Raw genomic sequence first — 18745 nt, 5'->3', positions numbered from 1 at the left:
AATAGAGCTCTAAGTTTGTAAATCAACAACGTACCACATTTTACAAGATTTTTCTCATGTATTACAAGTAATACTAGCAGCATTTATCAACCATAAGGCTGCATAGTAGGTTATTTATTTCAGAGCAGCTGGGGCAGCTACTTGTGGCTGCTGAGCCTGCAGCTATAGGAGCTGGCCCAGCATACACCAATGGGTAATTTAGACATAAAATGGCCAACCCATGTTAAGAGAGATGGTTTAGTCACCCTCCTGGCATCACCTATATATATATTGGTAATACATTTCCTGTAAAGATGACACAATTATTTTTGTGCACATTATTTACATCTGTAATACAACATAACATGGAGCCCCTGTCCATAACATGGAGCACCATAACACTGGTTGCCTTTGCACACCATACAGGCTACTTCACTCACAGCCTCTCATTGAAATAGCTAACGGAATCGTCCTTTATCAGATTAGGCTCGCCGATATCAGGCACAGGCTCTTTAGGCTCTGGCAGCATGCGACACAATACCATAGGCCAGGTACTCGACTTGTCATACGACTTGAAGGCAGGGGTGACTGGCTTGCGAAACTTGGTTCTGAAGGTGTACAACAGACAGAAGTTGTCCACCGCATAGAAGGATAGCTTCCCATCTTCATAGTCCAGGAAGACCCCAAGACGGTGAAACTTCTCGCAGATCTGGTGGATCGCGTCTCCATTGTGCATGGCGTAAAATTCTCCGTCACAGAACTGGAACACCCAGGACTCCTTGTTGAAACCTAACGTCATGTCTTTCCTGGTCCCAGTCCGTGGCATAGTGGGGTAGGCCACCCCAACGCCCCAGTTTTCTTTGCCCTTGATCATCACCTCCCAGTAGTGGCGACCGCTGGAGAAGATCTGGGTTGCCATGACATTAGGGGTCTTGGTGAACCTCTCTGGCTTTTCCAGGACGCTCTGGGCCTGTGATACAAACCTTATTTCTCGCCGGTCCTTTGTGACTCTCAGGTTCCTGTGAGCGGTGTTCTCATCGAACGTGATGTTCTCTGAGTCTAAAGCAGGAGGAAGGACAATGAACACAACTTAGTTTCAGTAGAAGCTAGCCCAGGTCCTGAGGAGCAAATTGGGGCTCACTTTTTTTAGAAAATTGATAATAACAGAGGAAACATGGACTTCAAACCTATCCACCATTCTCCATATTCAATGTGAAAAATCTGCAAACTAATGTCTTCTTTGGTTGACAAATTGCTTCAACTTTATCTTTGAAATATAATGTATGCTTTAATATTCTGGAGCACTGGTCAACACCTGGTCTGGCCCAAATCTGAATCCAGTGGCGATATACCTGAAAATAGGTATATACTGGCTGCACATGTTCTATGCTGCCATGTGAATACAGTTGTAGCTGACTAAAAAAGCAACTTGGCAACAAACTTAGGTAAGGTAAGGTGCCAGCACTGAAAGAAACCAGCAACCAAGCCAACTTAAAATATGAAGTGAATTGATGCTACTGGTCCATAAAGGAAGTAATGGTGCTGTGTACTTCAAGAAATATAAATAAAAAATGTGATTATTGTATTAATAATATTTGCAATAATATCTGGCACAACCCTATTCTTACTTTTAGACAGGATACTTAATTCAAATGATCCTGTAACACTGTTGTTTCCTAACAATTACTGAGTACTTATTATGGAACATGTGCTCTGCAACTGACAGTGTTACTGGTTTCTCAATCAAGTTCTCAGTCAAATCGAGGTGAGGCTACCCCCCAGTTTCCATCCCCTCACTCACATTGCCAAGGCCGCGGCAGGAATTTCTTGGTGCTCTTCAGGATTTCATCTACACAATTCTCCAGTGATTTCAGCCTCTTGTTGTCAACTTGGATGTCCTTCCCAAAAGATTTATGTATGGCCTCGAACACTTCAACACTAAACCATTGTAAAAAAAAAAAGATTAAAAGAGCCCCACCTATCCAGTCTCATCCAGCACACTTCACCTAAATTGAAGATTCTTTAGAAATAGACTTTTATTAACAAAGCAACTCAAGGCTTTGTTATAATAGCCATCTACAACCAGGACCTGGTAGAAAAATAACTTAAAACAAGCCTGACCAGGCAACCAGGCACGTTTTTAACTTGGTAACATCTGTGTAGCACTTAGGTAAGTCATCAGCAGTCACTGCAGACAGTGAAGAACATAAGAAAAATATATGCATTCTAAACAACAAGTTAACATAACAGATATTAAATAAATCAAGTTTAAACTCAATGTGTACTCTACGTTATTTTAATAATTTTGAATCAGGATATCAATACCAGTATTGACCTTGCGCTTATTTTCGTGAGTGGTGTTTCCTTTAGCGCTTTGATTTATATTTACACCGGCAAATGTGACACTGAAATTGAATATATGATATATTAATGTGATAAGCAAGTTTGTTTAATACTGAAGTTTACCTGATTTTCATTGAGTTGACCTCCTGTGTATGAGAAAATGAGAAAAGAAAATCAGCAATGGAAAGCACCTGCATTCATTTAACCAATCATTTGTCAAAATGGATAACATGAGCACTATTGAAGTGGGATCTAACAAAGTCAAAATCCATATTGTTGAATTCATATCAACTGCAGGCAAATTGCACTTAAAGAATATTATGAGAATAATGTTAAGCTATTGAAACAATAAAGCCTTGAATACTACTTTTAGTTTATTGACTACAGTTAGGTAAATTGGTAATTTCCTGATTAGCAGTGAAGAGGGAGAGGGATAGGGTTAGAGTAAATTTGTCAGTCTGTGATTCATGTTTAGCAGTGAGAAGGGAGAGACAGCCTCACCATCAGTATGTTGATGCTCTCGCAATCAGTGAGCTGTAATTTGTCCATGTGCTCCACGTTTTCAACCACGTTCATGGCAGCCTCGATGAAGTTGAACCCCCCATTCACCCGGCTGTGGATTTGGCGCAGCATGTTGTGGTGCTCAGCCTCGATCAATCGGTATGTGTTTTGCTCATCCTGCTCTAGTAGCGCACGCATCTCTCCGTACATGGCTTTCACAGAATTCTTCACCTTTTCAACTGTTACCTGCACGAGAGATGGGGGATATGTCAGTACACACTCCACTGCAACCCCTCGGACTCGCTTCCTTTATAGGGTTGGCCTGATACTGTTGCAGGTCTGAGAAAGGGTCTGCGTGATTTAAAGGCAGACTCATTTGTGCTGTGTCATGATGAAAATGGGCAGTAATATTTTACTTTAAAAAGTAATGAACAAACCAAGAATTACAAGTATAACAAATCAAATACAGAAAAACTACACTTTCATGGCAATGTTCAATTCAGAATTTATAAATTTTTTTTTAATTTTTTTTTAGTCACTGTATATGGAATTATGACTCATGACTTACAACGCACCCGGGGCGTGGTGATATTTATCACACACCCTATCGTGCCTTATTGCTTACGTACCTACGTGGGCTTCCACAGAATTAATTCGGGCGGGGGCGGGGGGTGGAGGCAAGGTGTTTAAAACTAGTCAGGTTAACGTGTTTTTGTATTGCATAATAATTACACTGCTAAGCCTCGTTTACATTTACACCTCGGACTTAAGCCGGCAAAGGTCCGGATGGCAGCAGAGATCATTATCATTTTCAGGTTGCGTTTCACTTGTCTATCCTTTTTTAATTCAAGAAAACAGATTGTGCTGCACAGTAAGGGGAATTTAAGAATACACTTTAGCTACTGTCTCCACATCTATAGAATTATTATAACCACACAGGAACTTGTAGGAATAAAAGTTGAAAAAAGCAGTCACCCATAAGATTTAACTAAATCTTAAATCTCTTAACTAGATTTAACATTTAGCTAAATACTTAACTGGCCAGCTAAATCTCTAAAAAAAGATTTAACATTTAGCTAAATGTTTAACTAAATCTTAAATCTGTTAACAAGATCTTCATTCGACTATGAAGCAAAATGTGTTAATTCTATAGGGTGATGCAAAACTTTTGGCCACAGCTGTAGCCCTTGTCTTTCCATTTAATCTAATAGGCTGAGATGCCAATTCATTACAATAGGCACGTACCATATTTATTACACAATAGTAAAATAAATCATAAAAGGTAAAACTAAAAGGAAAACTGATTCTTGAGTAAACAAGGGAATATGGAGAGATGGAGCGGACAAGAGGATTTACCAGAATTATTAAAACTTCTGTTTTCGGAAAGTTGTGTATGTAGAATTACTGTTTTAAACGTACATTACTGTATAATAAAGCTAAATGATTTATTGATTTTTATGTTGTTGATCCTGAAATAACTTGAGGGGGTGCCTAAGTGTGCACAAGGACAAGCCTACCTCCACTTCTTTCTCGCTGGCAGACAGCTGCTGCAACTTCTTCTGCAGCTTTTCTTGGTTCTTCTTCAGTTGCTTTGTCTTAATCTCCAATAGCCCCTGAACACACAAAAACACAGTTGTCATAACATCAGAAACCATATGACCAATATTTAATTTTTCAAACACTCCTATATCTAAAGGTTGGGAAGCTAGCAATGAGCTACCGAAAATAGTTAAGGTTAAACCTTTTTTTGATCCTTTGGGAGCATAGGTCATCCACTTTGATCCTCCAGCTGTTTCTTGGTCTTCCGGTTTTCTTTTCCCTTGTGGGTTCCAAGTCATTGACTGTCTGGTTATGTTTGTTGTTGGTTTTCTGCATGTATGTCCAATCCAGCACCACTTTCTTCTCTTGATTTGTGTTTCTATGATTTCTTGTTGTGTTCTTTCCCAGAGATCTTTGTTCCTGATGGTGTTTGGCCAATAAATTTCTAAGATGGTTCTGAGGCACTTATTTATGAAAGCTTGCATTTTGTTTTTTGATGCGTTTGTTGTCATCCATGTTTGTGCTCCATACAACAGCACTGATTTTACATTAGTATTAAAATGCAGAGCTTTGTTTTAGCTGAGTGTTTTTTGAGTTCCAGATAGGCTTAAGCATGATAAATGCTGCTCTTGCTTTTCCTGTTCTCATTTGGATGTCTTTGTCTGCTCCTCCATCCTTCCCTATGACACTTCCCACGTAGGTAAAGGAGCTTACCTCTTCTAGCTTCTCCCCATCCAGAATGATACAGTCTTCTTTTGAATTATTTATATGCATCACCTTAGTTTTGTCTTTGTTAATGGCAAGACCTGCTTTGGCTGCTGTTCTTGCCAACTCAGTGACTTTGCGCTGCATTTTTTGGTGTGTGTGTGATATTAGGGCAATATCACCTGCATAATCCAAGTCATCCAGTTGTTACCAGAGTAACCATTGTACCCCCAGTCTATGGCCCTCTGTGGTTTGTTGCATTAACCAGCCTATTGCAAGTAAAAAGAGTAGGGGGGGATAATAGGCAGCCCTGCTTGACTCCTGTGTTGATTGTAAAGGGCTCTGTAAGATGACCATTGTGCACCACTCTGCATGAGGATTGTAGGTACAACTGCTGAATGATGGTGATTAATTTCTCTGGTAAGCCATAGTGTCTCATGAGCTTCCACAGGCTGTTTCGGTCTAGGCTGTCAAATGCTTTTTGGAAGTCAATAAATGTGAGGCAGAGAGCGGAGTTCCATTAACTGTTCCACTATTATACAAAAACACTTTATCATAATGACCTTCTACTCTCTGTGTATGGAGACAGAAATTCCATCACTTTCATGTACTGCCCCTCTTTTCTGACTGTCAAGCTCTGACCGCTCTTGGTTGCCCTGTCACGCTTCTTTCTCTGAATAACTGAGTGTCTATATTAGCATTCCAATCCCAGTGCCGTGAAGAAACCACAGCTGACCCGTTTTCAGACCACAGCATTACCAGCAAAGGTAAAGCTCCTGAAGCGATGCTAACTGAATTACTGAATACATTAATAATAATAATAATAATAATAATAATAATAATAATAATAATAATAATAAGGTAACAACTTACTTTCTCTGCTTTGCATGCATCTTTGAAGGAAATGAGTGAGTGACTGCGATGTCTTCCATTTACCAAACACACGGGACAGACGCACAGCCTGCAGTCCTTACAATAGAGTATGAGGCCCTCGCTATGCAATGTGCACAAAACTAGTGAATCGGAAGATGAGTCACTCATTGTGATGCTGTTCTAAGAAAAGCACAGGTGAAACGATCCTGATCTTTACAAATAAATAATAAAAGAAGCTCAAATCAGGGGCATCATTTTGATGCGTCAGGTATCCTGCACTGTGAGTTACTTCACCAAGAGCAAGTGGAGGCTGTCTGTGTGGGCTCAAGGCATTTATACTGTACTGCTGCGTGACTTCACATGGAAATATCTGGAGGTGATTTACCTTTTGTAAGTGTTGCAGCCTCACCTATTTCCCTTACAGCAGTAGAAAGAGTTCCTCCCTAATCTCATACATACACTCAAAGAGCAAGGTCATTTTATAATAGTTTAACTAACGCATTACTGGTAATTCTTTAAAAAAAATTAAGACAACCTTCTGAAAGCACTCTCAAGCTGTTTGTTTCTTCAACGTGGATTAAAAAAAGCAAAACAACTTTAGAAATATGTCCCTAAATCAAGCTGAGAAAAAAAAAAATGTTACCACTGAGGAAGACAAAACATTTGTCTGCTTGACTTGGAATAAACCAACATATCAGGTAGATCATCCAGGGGCATTACCGAGTAAACAAAAATGCCATTCAGTGGCTTAGCACCCCAGTTAATGCATCCACCGCTCTCTGAGCACCCTTGAAATCCAGACATGACCACACTGCATATGTTTAATGACACACATTCTGCAACTCAAATTGAACTCTGGCCTTCAAAGTTGTTAGTCAAGCTTTTTCAGAAATATTATTATTTTAATTTTGTTATTTTTATTAATTGTATTATTATGATTGGAATTAAAATAATATTTTTAGAGATAGCTCATAAGTGAAGCTTAGACTCTAAATCTTAATATTTTTTGTCATTGTACAGTTGGCAACAAGCTTTTTCATCTGGTGTGTGAAAACTACCTAGAGATTCTTTCAGTCAGCTAGTCACCTTCTTTGCTGTCATTTATGTAAATTAGGGAGATTCATATTAAGTTTTTTTAACATAGTTGTTCTAGGTATTACGCCTTGTGTATTGTAGCACGTAGGAGAGGTTTCAACAGTGCACCCTAAGATTGTGATATTGCCCAGAGAGGTAAATGCAGGGCAGTCTGCTATTTACAGTAAAGCTTTCAGGAACTTTCCACTTGGTGATTGAAAACGGAAGTCAGAGTAGGCAGCCCCTAGTGTTACACCTAGAGACTCAAAACACCAATACAAGCTGCTTTTCAAGCTTGTCGGGTTTAAACATGCCCATTGTATGCAAGATAATAGGCTGGAGACTCATTATATCTTTAAAATATTTAGTTTGCTAAGGCAGACAAAACAGTAAGGAAGCAAAGCACCACGTTTCAAGCACCTCGAACCATGTTGTCTCCATGGTTAATAATTATTATTAATTAGTCATTTAGCAGATGCTTTTATCCAAAGCGATTTTCTATGAGTCAGAAAAGACATGTATGAGCTGCAATTTCTGCACCAAAAAATGGTACCCCATGTGTTAGAGTCTTGATCCACTATACTTGCTATATTTAGCCATAGGCTATATGGTTGAATTGCAATATTATAATTATTTAAATGATTTACATATTTAAAATGCCATAGCATACAAATACATTTTCAAGATGCTTAAATGCAATTTGAAAGAAACTTCTGAAACCTGGTGAACATTCAAAGGAACCTCTACATTCAGTCCAGCCTTAATATTTTTTCTTATTGTGCACGGCTTTCTCCCCCATTATAAAAGTCTGCCACAGTTAACTTTCCTGTGGTTATACTACAGATACCATTGTTTACCATACCTCTATGCACTTTACATTTCTTACCTATGCTTTATTATACTTTTGTATGTTTTTACCAAGGGAAATGTATATGAGGGATATTGCTTCACATTTCTTTTGGTTTATACCTCTTACCTTTTTCATATTGCAGTTATTCTGAGTGATTCTAATTCTGTGCTGTTTTGTTTTGAAAAGTATGTGCTAAGGTGTTTTCATCTTGAGCACAGAAGCTGCATCTTAGTTCTAATTGCAAGCCATATATATATATATATATATATATATATATATATATATATATATATATACTGTATATAACCTAGGCTAGTTTCCTGAGCAACATCCGAAGAATCCGACCCTTCCTCACCAACTATGCTACCCAGCTCCTGGTCCAGGCCCTGGTACTCTCCCGCCTAGACTACTGCAACTCCCTCCTGGCTGGCCTCCCTGCGTCTGCCACCCGTCCGCTCCAGCTCATCCAGAACTCTGCTGCTCGCCTGGTGTTCTCTCTACCTCGCTTCGCCCACGCTACTCCACTACTCCGCTCGCTCCACTGGCTCCCGATCACCGCTCGCATCCAGTTCAAGACTCTTGTACTAGCCTACAGATGCCTTGATCAGACTGCACCCAGCTACCTCCAGACCCTCATCTCTCCCTACACCCCCACTCGACCTCTCCGCTCCGCCTGCACTAGAAGACTGGCTCTACCTCCGCTACGCTCCCCTGCCTCCCGAGCCCGCTCCTTCTCCACCCTTGCTCCGCAGTGGTGGAACGACCTTCCTACAGATGTCAGGACTGCCCAGTCCCTGACCACATTCCGGCGCCTCCTTAAGACTCACCTCTTCAAACAGCACCTGTAGAACTCCTCTGTTGTATCCTATCACCCTTCATTTAAATATGCTTTATTTTGCTCTTATCTGCCCCCTATTTTACTGCATTTAATCCTGTACCTCAGAATATTGTAATCTCCCAAGTGTTTAATCTGTAGTATTTTGTACTTAATCATATCCTGATGTAACTATCACTACTTAATCATATCCTGATGTAACTTTCACTATTATCTGCTGTATTATTGAATTGTGGTTTGTCACACTTGAGAATTATTGTATTTCTTGTTCTTATTGTATGACTTATATTGTAACACTTGAATGTATTTGTATTTGCTTGCGATTGTAAGTCGCCCTGGATAAGGGCGTCTGCTAAGAAATAAATAATAATAATAATAATAATAATAGATGAAAGTGTCCTTATGAAAGCAGCTCTTGAGCTCACAGTCAAACCCCCTTAAGACACTCTTTAATTACCGTAAAACTTCAATTAAACACCTCTGGCATTTATTTACAATATTTGCCAGCAGAGCCGGCACATATTTGAGAAAGGCAACTATTTGAGACTCTGCAATTATTATTATTATTATTTACAAAGTGAACAGAAAGACATTGGAAAGTTTCCAACCCCCCACCCCCTTGTTACATGGGTTGACGAGATATAAATGAGCAGTGCATATTGATCACAACAATATTAACTTCTTAATTGCAGTTGCCGAGTCTCTCCACATCAGCAGAGTGGAAGCTTTGGCTCCATTGACTCTGGCTGAAGACATCTCCAAAAAATGATGTCTAAAAACACCTGGAGCCAGAGACTCGGCAATTATTTTAAGTTTTACAGTAATAGTTGTTTTCAACAATGACAATACTGTTGCCAATTGCCAATGTTTGTGCATCAATCTAAACACTCACATTTTAAATACAAAGTTTGCTTCTGAAAGGACAAACAAAAACTATTTTACGTTATACAGATCACATATGAATGTTCAAACATTCTTATATTCTGATATATTCAACTGCCTGTAAAAATGATACAAAAAAAACTTAGTGGATTAGATATATTTATCATTTTGGTGTACTATTGTACATTAATTGTGCATGATACTATTGGCAAACATGAAGATTATATAATTCCAGAAAGTTACTTAAGTATTTATAAAAGAGAAATGTATGTAGCACAAAGAACCCATATCAATTCTGCCTACTTCCATAGATTGTTGAATTATATGCAGGAAACACAGCAAGTACACATTGCATATGCAGAGAATGGAATTGCTTTAAATTCCATCACTGCTCCAGGGTGTCCTCTACTGTGAATACAGGGGTTGCTATTTCTAAAGTTAATAACATGTAATTATTCTATTTGAGGTAAGCACTCTATGTCAGTTCCTTGGTTTCCTCTGACAATACTGCTGCTGTAGTTAAGCCAAACTTATAAGAAATAAGACAAACTTTTTAGTTGCCTTCATTAGTGTGAACCACACTTGTATCAATGAGCTGTCCTCTGCACTGCAGCTTATCTTGGGAAAATTACTCTTTGCTTTCTGTTTAAACTCTTATGTCTGAGGTGCCAATACGATAAGCAGAAAAAGAGTTATCAAGTAATATGTGTTTTGACTTTAAAAAGTATTATAAATATTATATAGAAATAAAATGTAAAGATGTGTTTGTGGTTTCAGCTGACTAGACTTGGGGGAGCTTGCATATTCAGCTGATGTTGCATCAGCCATGTAAGGACCAACGTCCCATAGTAACTGACTCAACAAACCAGTAACCAATAGAAGAAGTTGGTAAACAGGACACAAGATAAACCACAAGTCTAGTCTGACTGACTACAGCCTGCTTGCATGTAGGACAAAGTTGTTTTTGTTGTATATGATATGGTCTCCTCTTGATCTTCCAAGCTGACGTATATTGAGTTAAGCTTCTGTGATTGGCTCGCAATAACTGTAGGTTGCGAGGTATATATTACGTTTACTGGTTCTGCGCAGTCGGAACTCTGCTCGATGTTTGTCTAGCACCACGTGTGCTGAGAGCGTTCTCTGGTTTGCAAATCATTAAATTTATTTAATCAATTTTGTCTGTTCTACTGAGTCTCTAACTAAGGGAGTGATATTAAAACTTCCAATCACACTTGGCGGCTACAAAAGCCTCTTAAAGTGCTATAGCCATTTGTGGGTCCCAGTGTGCCTTTATTGGAACAGTGGCAGCTCCCCTTGGGGACCCTAAAAACGTCACAGAATAGAAACAAAAAAAAGCAGAGGAGGTGTAACTAAGAGCAAGCAAGGTAACAAAAATACAGTTTCTACTCTTAAGATTCCTTTTTAAGGTGTGAAGTAGGTTAGGCTTATAAAAACAGGTGGATGGTGATACTGACTAAGATCAAAAGACATGCGTCACAATAAAGGGTCCCAGATACTCCCACATACCATGGAAAATTTTAATGTAACTCCTTATCAATCTTATTTATAACATCTAGACTTCCTAATTATTTGATTGATAATTTTTTTAATTTTCAAATGCTTGATATTAACCTTTTTTACGTGCCAGTTGATGATATGACAATGACATTTTCAGGTCAAGTATATATGCTTCAAATGTTTTTTTGTTTTTTTTAATAAATAGTCTATATTTTTGTGATGAGAAGGGTGTTGCACTTGTTGTTTAAAACCTGGAAAAAGTAACTATAGTAACAAGGATGGAAAATAATGTGGCAATATCAGAGTTAATAAATACCAAGCATCTGTTAGGAAATGTCTTTTTTTCATAATAAAGGCTTTCTAAGTTTACAAAAATATTCATCAAAATTGCAGGAAAAAAAAGAAATCATGTGCTAATGTTAGTTCTGGAAGGAAATGCATGTTAGCAACACTTATTTAAAATGGAGGATGGGCTGACCTTAACTAGTCATACCAGGAATGTATAATGGGGAGGGATCCAATACTGATACTAATATTATGTGCATTATTTTACATGGTATACATACTTTTTTGGTAAATACTCATTTTCCTTTTGTAAATACACATGAATTGCTAGCATTACTAGTGACAGAAAAAAATAGTATTAGTTTAGTTTAATCACTTTGTGCCTGCAGGGTCAGCACAGGTACAAAGAGAGACCTAAGTAGACCATACTCGGTACATAACAATAAAATAATGCCAAACACGTTCTATACATCACCAAATTGTATATGTATATGTGTGTGTGTATATATATATATATATATATATATATAGGTAGTGGACCAATAAATGGAAACACCTGGGTAAATGAGGGACACCAAGTATATTGAAAGCAAGGGCTTCCACACAGGTGTGGCTCATGCGTTAATTAAGCAAATAACATCCCAGCGCTTAGGGTCATGTATAAAAATGCTGGACAGGCCTGGTTTCCTATAATTATGGCTAGCATGGCTGCAAGAGGAGACCTCAGTCACTTTGAAAGAGGGGTGATTGTTGGGGTGCGTTTGGCAGGAGCTTCAGTGACCAAGAGCTCAACTTGCTGATGTTTCACGAGCAACGGTGTCTAAGGAGATGTCGGCATGGAACTCCGAGGGAAAGACATCATCAGCAAAGGGCAACAGTGGGCGGAAGCGCATACTCCAGGATCGTGATATCCATGCATTAATTCGAAGTGCAAGGCAAAACAGGCGAGCAGCTGCAGATCAATTGACTGCAAATTTCAACCTGGGACGCGAGCAGCCAGTTTAATCAAAAACGGTCTGCTGAGAACTCCACAGAGTGGGATACCATAGTGGCCCAACACCCTATTAAGTGACCATTTTTGTATCCACTATATATATAAATATATATATATATATGTGTGTGTGTGTGTGTTAATTGTTTGTTTATTGTTTAATTATATTTGTTAATTGTTTTATTAGTATTTATCCCCTGCACCTGGCTATCATTGTAAATTAGAGGCAGGTGCAGGTTATTTAAAGAAAGCAGCCAGTCTCTTCGGGGCTGCTGTGTGTTGTAGTCCTGAAAGGTACTGTGTGAAGCCTTTTTGTGAATAGTGTTTTGTTCTCAGCCGGTAAACAGCCTAGCTGTCCGGTTATTAGTTTAGAGTTCCAGTTTATGTTTAGTTAGTGCTCGAAAAAGAGTTAAGTGTTTATTTTTGTATTATTAAAAATAGCACGTAAGTGCTTGAACTCAATTTCTCTGTGTGCTGGGTCTGTTTGAAAGGGGCAACAAACGGAAGTGAGTGGTCGCTCAACCACAATTATTTATTTATATATATATATATATATATATATATATATATATATATATATATATATACTACCAGTCAAAAGTTTTAGAACACCCCCATTTTTCCAGTTTTTATTGAAATTTAAGCAGTTCAAGTCCAGTGAATAACCTGAAATGGTACAAAGATAAGCGGTAAACTGCCAGAGGTTAAAAAAAAAAGTTTAGGTTACCAAAAACTGAAAAATAATGTACATTTCAGAGTTATACAAAAAGGCCTTTTTCAGGGAACAAGTAATGGGTTAACAACTTACAGTTGTTCTGCACCAATGGAAGTAAATTAAGCCTTGAAAGTTGATGCTAACAATTCCTACAGGTGTCCCAACTTTTGTTGATTACTTACAAACCCTCTGTCTGTATAAAAGCAGTGTTGGAACAGACTGTGTTACTACACCCTCTTAAGCATTATTTGGACAGTATTGTACTGCAGGAAGTAGTATATTGCTCTCATAATGGCGAGAAAAAGGCAATTAACAAAGGAAGACAGACAGACCATTATAACCCTTAAAAGTGTAGGTCTTTCCTTTAGAGAAATTGTAAAGAAAGCCAAGGTTTCAGTGAGTACAGTTTCCTACACCATCAAAAGGCACTTGGAAACTGGAGGAAACTCTGACAGGAAGAGGTCTGGCAGACCCAAAGCCACAATAGAATCAGAAGACAAGTTTCTGAGAGTCAACAGCTTGCGTGATAGGCGGCTCACAGGACAACAGCTTCAAGCACAGCTTAACACTGGCCGAAGTAAGCAAGTCTCAGTTTCAACTGTGAAGAGAAGACTTCGAGCTGCAGGTTTGACAGGTCGAGTGGCAGTAAGAAAGCCATTGCTAAGATGGCAAAATAAGAAAAAGAGGCTTGCCTGGGCCATGAAGCACCGCCAGTGGACTACTGAAGACTGGAAGAAGGTCTTATGGACCGATGAAACAAAATTTGAAATCTTCGATTCATCACGCAGGGTTTTTGTACGCCGTCGAGTAGGCGAAAGGATGGTTCCTCGGTGTGTGACACCAACTGTCAAACATGGAGGAGGAAGCGTGATGGTCTGGGGCTCTTTTGCTGGATCCAGAGTCAGTGACTTGCACAGAGTGAGTGGCACCCTGAACCAAAACTGCTACCACAGCATTTTGCAGCGCCATGCAATACCCTCTGGTATACACCTAGTTGGACAGGGGTTCATCCTACAGCAAGATAATGACCCAAAACATACCTCCAGGCTATGTCAGAACTACCTTAGAAGAAAAGAACAAGACGATAGGCTTCAAATCATGGCATGGCCAGCACAGTCTCCAGACTTAAACCCTATCGAGCTGGTTTGGGATGAACTGGACAGAAGGGTGAAAGCAAAGCAACCTACAAGTGCAACACATTTGTGGGAACTTCTGCAACAGTGTTGGGAAGAACTTTCCGAACAATATTTGATTTCCATTGTAGAAAGAATGCCACGAGTGTGTTCGGCTGTTATATCTGCAAAAGGTGGCTACTTTGATGAGTCAAAAATTTAGATTCAATTTTGTTAAACAAAACGATTCCATGATTTCTTTTTTATCTCCAATTGTTTATTTGTTCTATGCTTTAATTTCAGAGTACATTGAGACATTAAACTGCGTAAATTTCAATAAAAACTGGAAAATGGAGGTGTTCTAAAACTTTTGACCGGTAGTATATTATATATATATATATATATATATATATATATATATATATATATATATATATATATATATATATATATATAAACACCATTACATCATGTAAGAATAAATCATGGATTTGAATGTAAACAATAACAAGTAGTTGTCATGCCGTCAAAAACCTATAAATACCTCCAATGTTTTGATTCAAACACAGACTCCCTTGAGAAAGATATGTACAACATATCAAAACGTTGGGCAGCTGGCTCTTTGCTAAAATATATATATATATATATATATATATATATATATATATATATATACACACACACACACACACTTACATACTAATACAGTTGACTCTGCATAATTGCATGGGCTAGGGACCGGTGTGAGGTCATGCACATAACAGAACTGAGGGAATACAATGGGATACCATGACAATAGGTCTATATGTAAGTGTACATGTATATATGACTCGTTTTGATCAGATTCATAACTTTATTTTTCACATATATTTTATGACAAGTAACTTAAAATACTGAACAACTTCAGAAAAATAAACCAACTTGAAATACATTATACGCTCAATGCAAACAACACTCTTCTCTGGCAACGCACAATATGAAATGTAAAATAATGTACAGTATATATCAGCCTGCATAAACTAAGTTATTGCAATAGGCCTACAGTACAGTTAAACATAAAACTTAAACAGGTGTGTGCAGTACATTACTATAGATCTTGTGACTACAACGGAGTAAAAAAATAAGCAAATAGAAAAATAGAAAAAATTATGAAAGTATGCACATATTCGGCCAATTGAGCTGATAAACAACTGTAAAAAAAACAAAAAAACAAAGCTTTAACAAAGGTTTGCATCTTGGTTTTCGCCCACGAGTTGTTCGCTCGTAAATTTCTTGACCATCTTCTCTCAATTCTTGTGTCAATGTTTTGCAGTAATCCAAGGATTTTACCCCGCTGCTTGAATGATTCTTCCATATTTTGCAGAAATCTTTCTTGGTCTTCCATAACTGGAGCTAGTTGCAGTAGTTCCTGTTCTCCTTTTTAAATCACAAATTTCCAGTTCATTTTTCAGCACTTGATGATTATGTATTTATTTTTACTATAATTTTCAGGTGTTGGTTTTCACTCATGATAATTGTCAATAATCAGCAACAAACAGGTTTCCTACAAAATATTTTTCTCAAAGTATGAAATTAGTTTGTGCATGTTATTTTAATACATGTTATGTAATATATTTGTTTTATTTTAAAGCTGAATCTTTACTTTCATTTATAGCTTTCAACAGAACAATTAGAAATCACTTTTTTCTGCCAAAATATTTTCAGGTGTTGGTTTTCACTCATGATAATTGTCAATAATCAGCAACAAACGGGTTTCCTACAAAATATTTTCATTGCCCAAATACTTTTCTCAAAGTATGAAATTAGTTTGTGCATGTTATTTTAATATATGTTATGTAATATATTTGTTTTATTTTAAAGCTGAATCTTTACTTTCATTTATAGCTTTCAACAGAACAATTAGAAATCACTTTTTTTCTGCCCAAATATTTGTCTGCAACTGTACATACAGAAGGTATCGAATCATAAATACTTCTGAATTTTACTAATTTCAAAGTGTTTCCTTTCTGAAAAAATGTGGGACATTTTAGTCCATCCATGAGGCATGAAAAACTTAATATAGTTAGTTCTACTATATTAATTGTTGCATGTTTTAAATAACCGCACTTTAAGCCTCCCAAGTTTTAGTTTTGCACGTGTATTTATTTCTACTTGCTTTGTTCACTGCATGTTTTGGTACACATGGCTTTTTCGATTGCATTGTCATTATAGTTCTCAGAACAGGATTTGTCCTGAAATCTAAAGGCTGTAATGAGGTAAATGCTTGTGGACATTCTTTATTTTGTCCTCTATATCTACCCTGAAAGAATGTGGTTAGACACTAAACCTTTTATATGATTTCACCCTTGTTATCTGACTGAGACAGTGTTTTGTTTTATATTATAGTGCCACCTATGGTGCAAAAAAAAAAAAGTACTTTTCATTGCAAAGTACATTTTCACACTAGAATATCTGACGTGTCTTCATGAATTTGGTGGTTAGAGAATTTCATTTCCTAAAGATTTAAAAACAAAACTGATTTAAACTGTAACACATATGTAATCCTTGTAACCAATCTGAACTTACTGCAACAATGGGTTTTCAAACTACAATGTGTATTACTTTTGAATAAGCATTGGTGAGCAAAAACAAAGGATCCCCGGGAGCATAACCTAAAGGGTTTGGCATATCACATTCAATGGAAGTAACATGGAAATGTGAAACAAATGTGCATCACTGATGAGGTTAAAAACAATGTAGCAGTGCAAAGGTAAACTTCTGCTCAACACCGATAATAAAATGCAACTGTACGAACTAGGAAGATCCTAAGCATGTGTCTGTACCATTGACAGGGCCAGAGGTTAAACCAATTCAGCAGTAAAGGGCTTTTTTCTTTATATGTCACTGGAAATGGAACTGAAAAGGAAGAAACCAAAGAATACAGGTATGTACCAAACCAAACACGCAAGACAGTAACGCAAAGTGTTGGGTCGCTTTGCAGCTGTAACAATGTCACATGGCCTCAATATGACCACCATATTACATCACAGGTCAGTATCATGATCAGCAACACACAAGCATACAGGGTTTTTATAATCTGACAATAGGAAGCTACTAGTTTTGTTTATGAGATATGAGGCTTTGCTACAGGGGCATTAATTTTTCTAGTAGAAAAGGGGTTTATTTTTCTAACATTCATGATCAATTTGGAAACAATAAAAATAAATGTCACATGATCCCAATGTTGCAGCAAGGCAAAAGGTGCTGTTAGAATTTTCTTGAGAATACCTTGACAAAGTTGACCGTCTAAATGGTTTGAGGTATTTATTAGCAGCAGCATGTAGGCCCACAGACTCAACCATTCAGGAATGCTTAATTGTTTTGCAGTGTACAATTACATCCATAAATACTGAGTGTTAGTTTCACAGATCCTGATTAGCACTAATCTTAAAACTACCCAAAGTTAATCTGGGTAAAGTAGTACACAATTAGTGCCAAGTAAGGTCCATGAAGCAATTTCTATGCTGATGCTCAGATTTTCCTCCTTCCCCACCTCTGATTCCCCCATCCCCTCCCGTTTCTCTACCTGTCTGTCTGCTATCTCCTCTTGAATGTACTCGCATCACCTCAAACTCAACCTCTAAATCTGACCTCCTTTTCTTTCCCTCCTCTGATCTTTCGCCATTCCTCTGGAATCTACCACACTCTCTCCCTCCTCCTCAGCTAAGAACCTCTGAGTCACCCTGGACTTTAATGCCATCAGTAACTCCATCCACAGTAATTCTGAATGTTTTCATTTCAAATAATGTAGCATTGAACTTGTGTTAATTATTTACATACCACAGTTCTCGTCCGGTTCCTCAAAATATTTTAATATCCACCCTTACTGTGGCATCACAGAAGTTGGAAACGTGACAGGCTGCTGTATATGATAAAATACTAAAATGAACACATTAAGACTATGCGTTTGTGAAATGTTATTGAATCGTATTTTGTCATATACTTGTACTTGCTAGAACCGAAGTCATTGTATTTTAACTTACTCTTAATTGTATTATTACTTGTACTGCGATTCTTGAAATGTATTTTTGTTTACGACTGTAAGTCGCCCTGGATAAGGGCATCTGCTAAGAAATAAATAATAATAATAATAATAATAATAATAATAATAATAATAAATAATAAGCATATTTGACAGCAGTTAAAGATGTAGGTAAAAATCGAAATAAGCCATTATCACCTTACTTGCACTATGTAAACAGTGCACAATGTGTTAAGATTTAATTTAATTTCACATTACAACAGTAATGTGCATGGGTACAAAACGCTTTGAATCACAGAATACCTCCCTAAATCACTGCCATTTACAACAGACGTTGCATTCCAATTTGTGTACAAAGGGATGCAATAGATTCCAGACATCGTCACCCCATCCCCACCACAAATTACTAGTTAAGCAGTTGTATCTCTGTACTTAATTCTTGTTTCAGATAAACCTTTATTAAAGATACACTTAAATAATAAAATGACCAAACAGTTCAGGAGTCCTTTTTTAAAAAAAAAA

At 37.6% G+C, this 18745-nt stretch overlaps 1 protein-coding gene across 1 annotated transcript; it reads right to left on the bottom strand.

Moving 5' to 3' along the window:
• Positions 1-39: 39 nt before the first annotated feature.
• On the bottom strand, positions 40-5214 carry LOC117400072 (E3 ubiquitin-protein ligase TRIM39-like). The gene is made up of 6 exons (XM_034920644.2): positions 5077-5214; positions 4341-4436; positions 2824-3069; positions 2446-2468; positions 1781-1917; positions 40-1038 (listed from the first exon to the last, which is right to left on the bottom strand). Exons 1-6 carry the CDS (start codon positions 5212-5214, stop codon positions 416-418), a joined length of 1263 nt encoding a protein of 420 aa, XP_034776535.1. The 3' UTR covers positions 40-415.
• Positions 5215-18745: the final 13531 nt, after the last annotated feature.

Source organism: Acipenser ruthenus, chromosome 4, assembly GCF_902713425.1.
Source record: "Acipenser ruthenus chromosome 4, fAciRut3.2 maternal haplotype, whole genome shotgun sequence".
Taxonomy (NCBI): Eukaryota; Metazoa; Chordata; class Actinopteri; order Acipenseriformes; family Acipenseridae; genus Acipenser; species Acipenser ruthenus.
The sequence above is the reverse complement of the archived record's forward strand: the minus strand, read 5'-3'. Positions and strand labels throughout refer to the sequence as shown.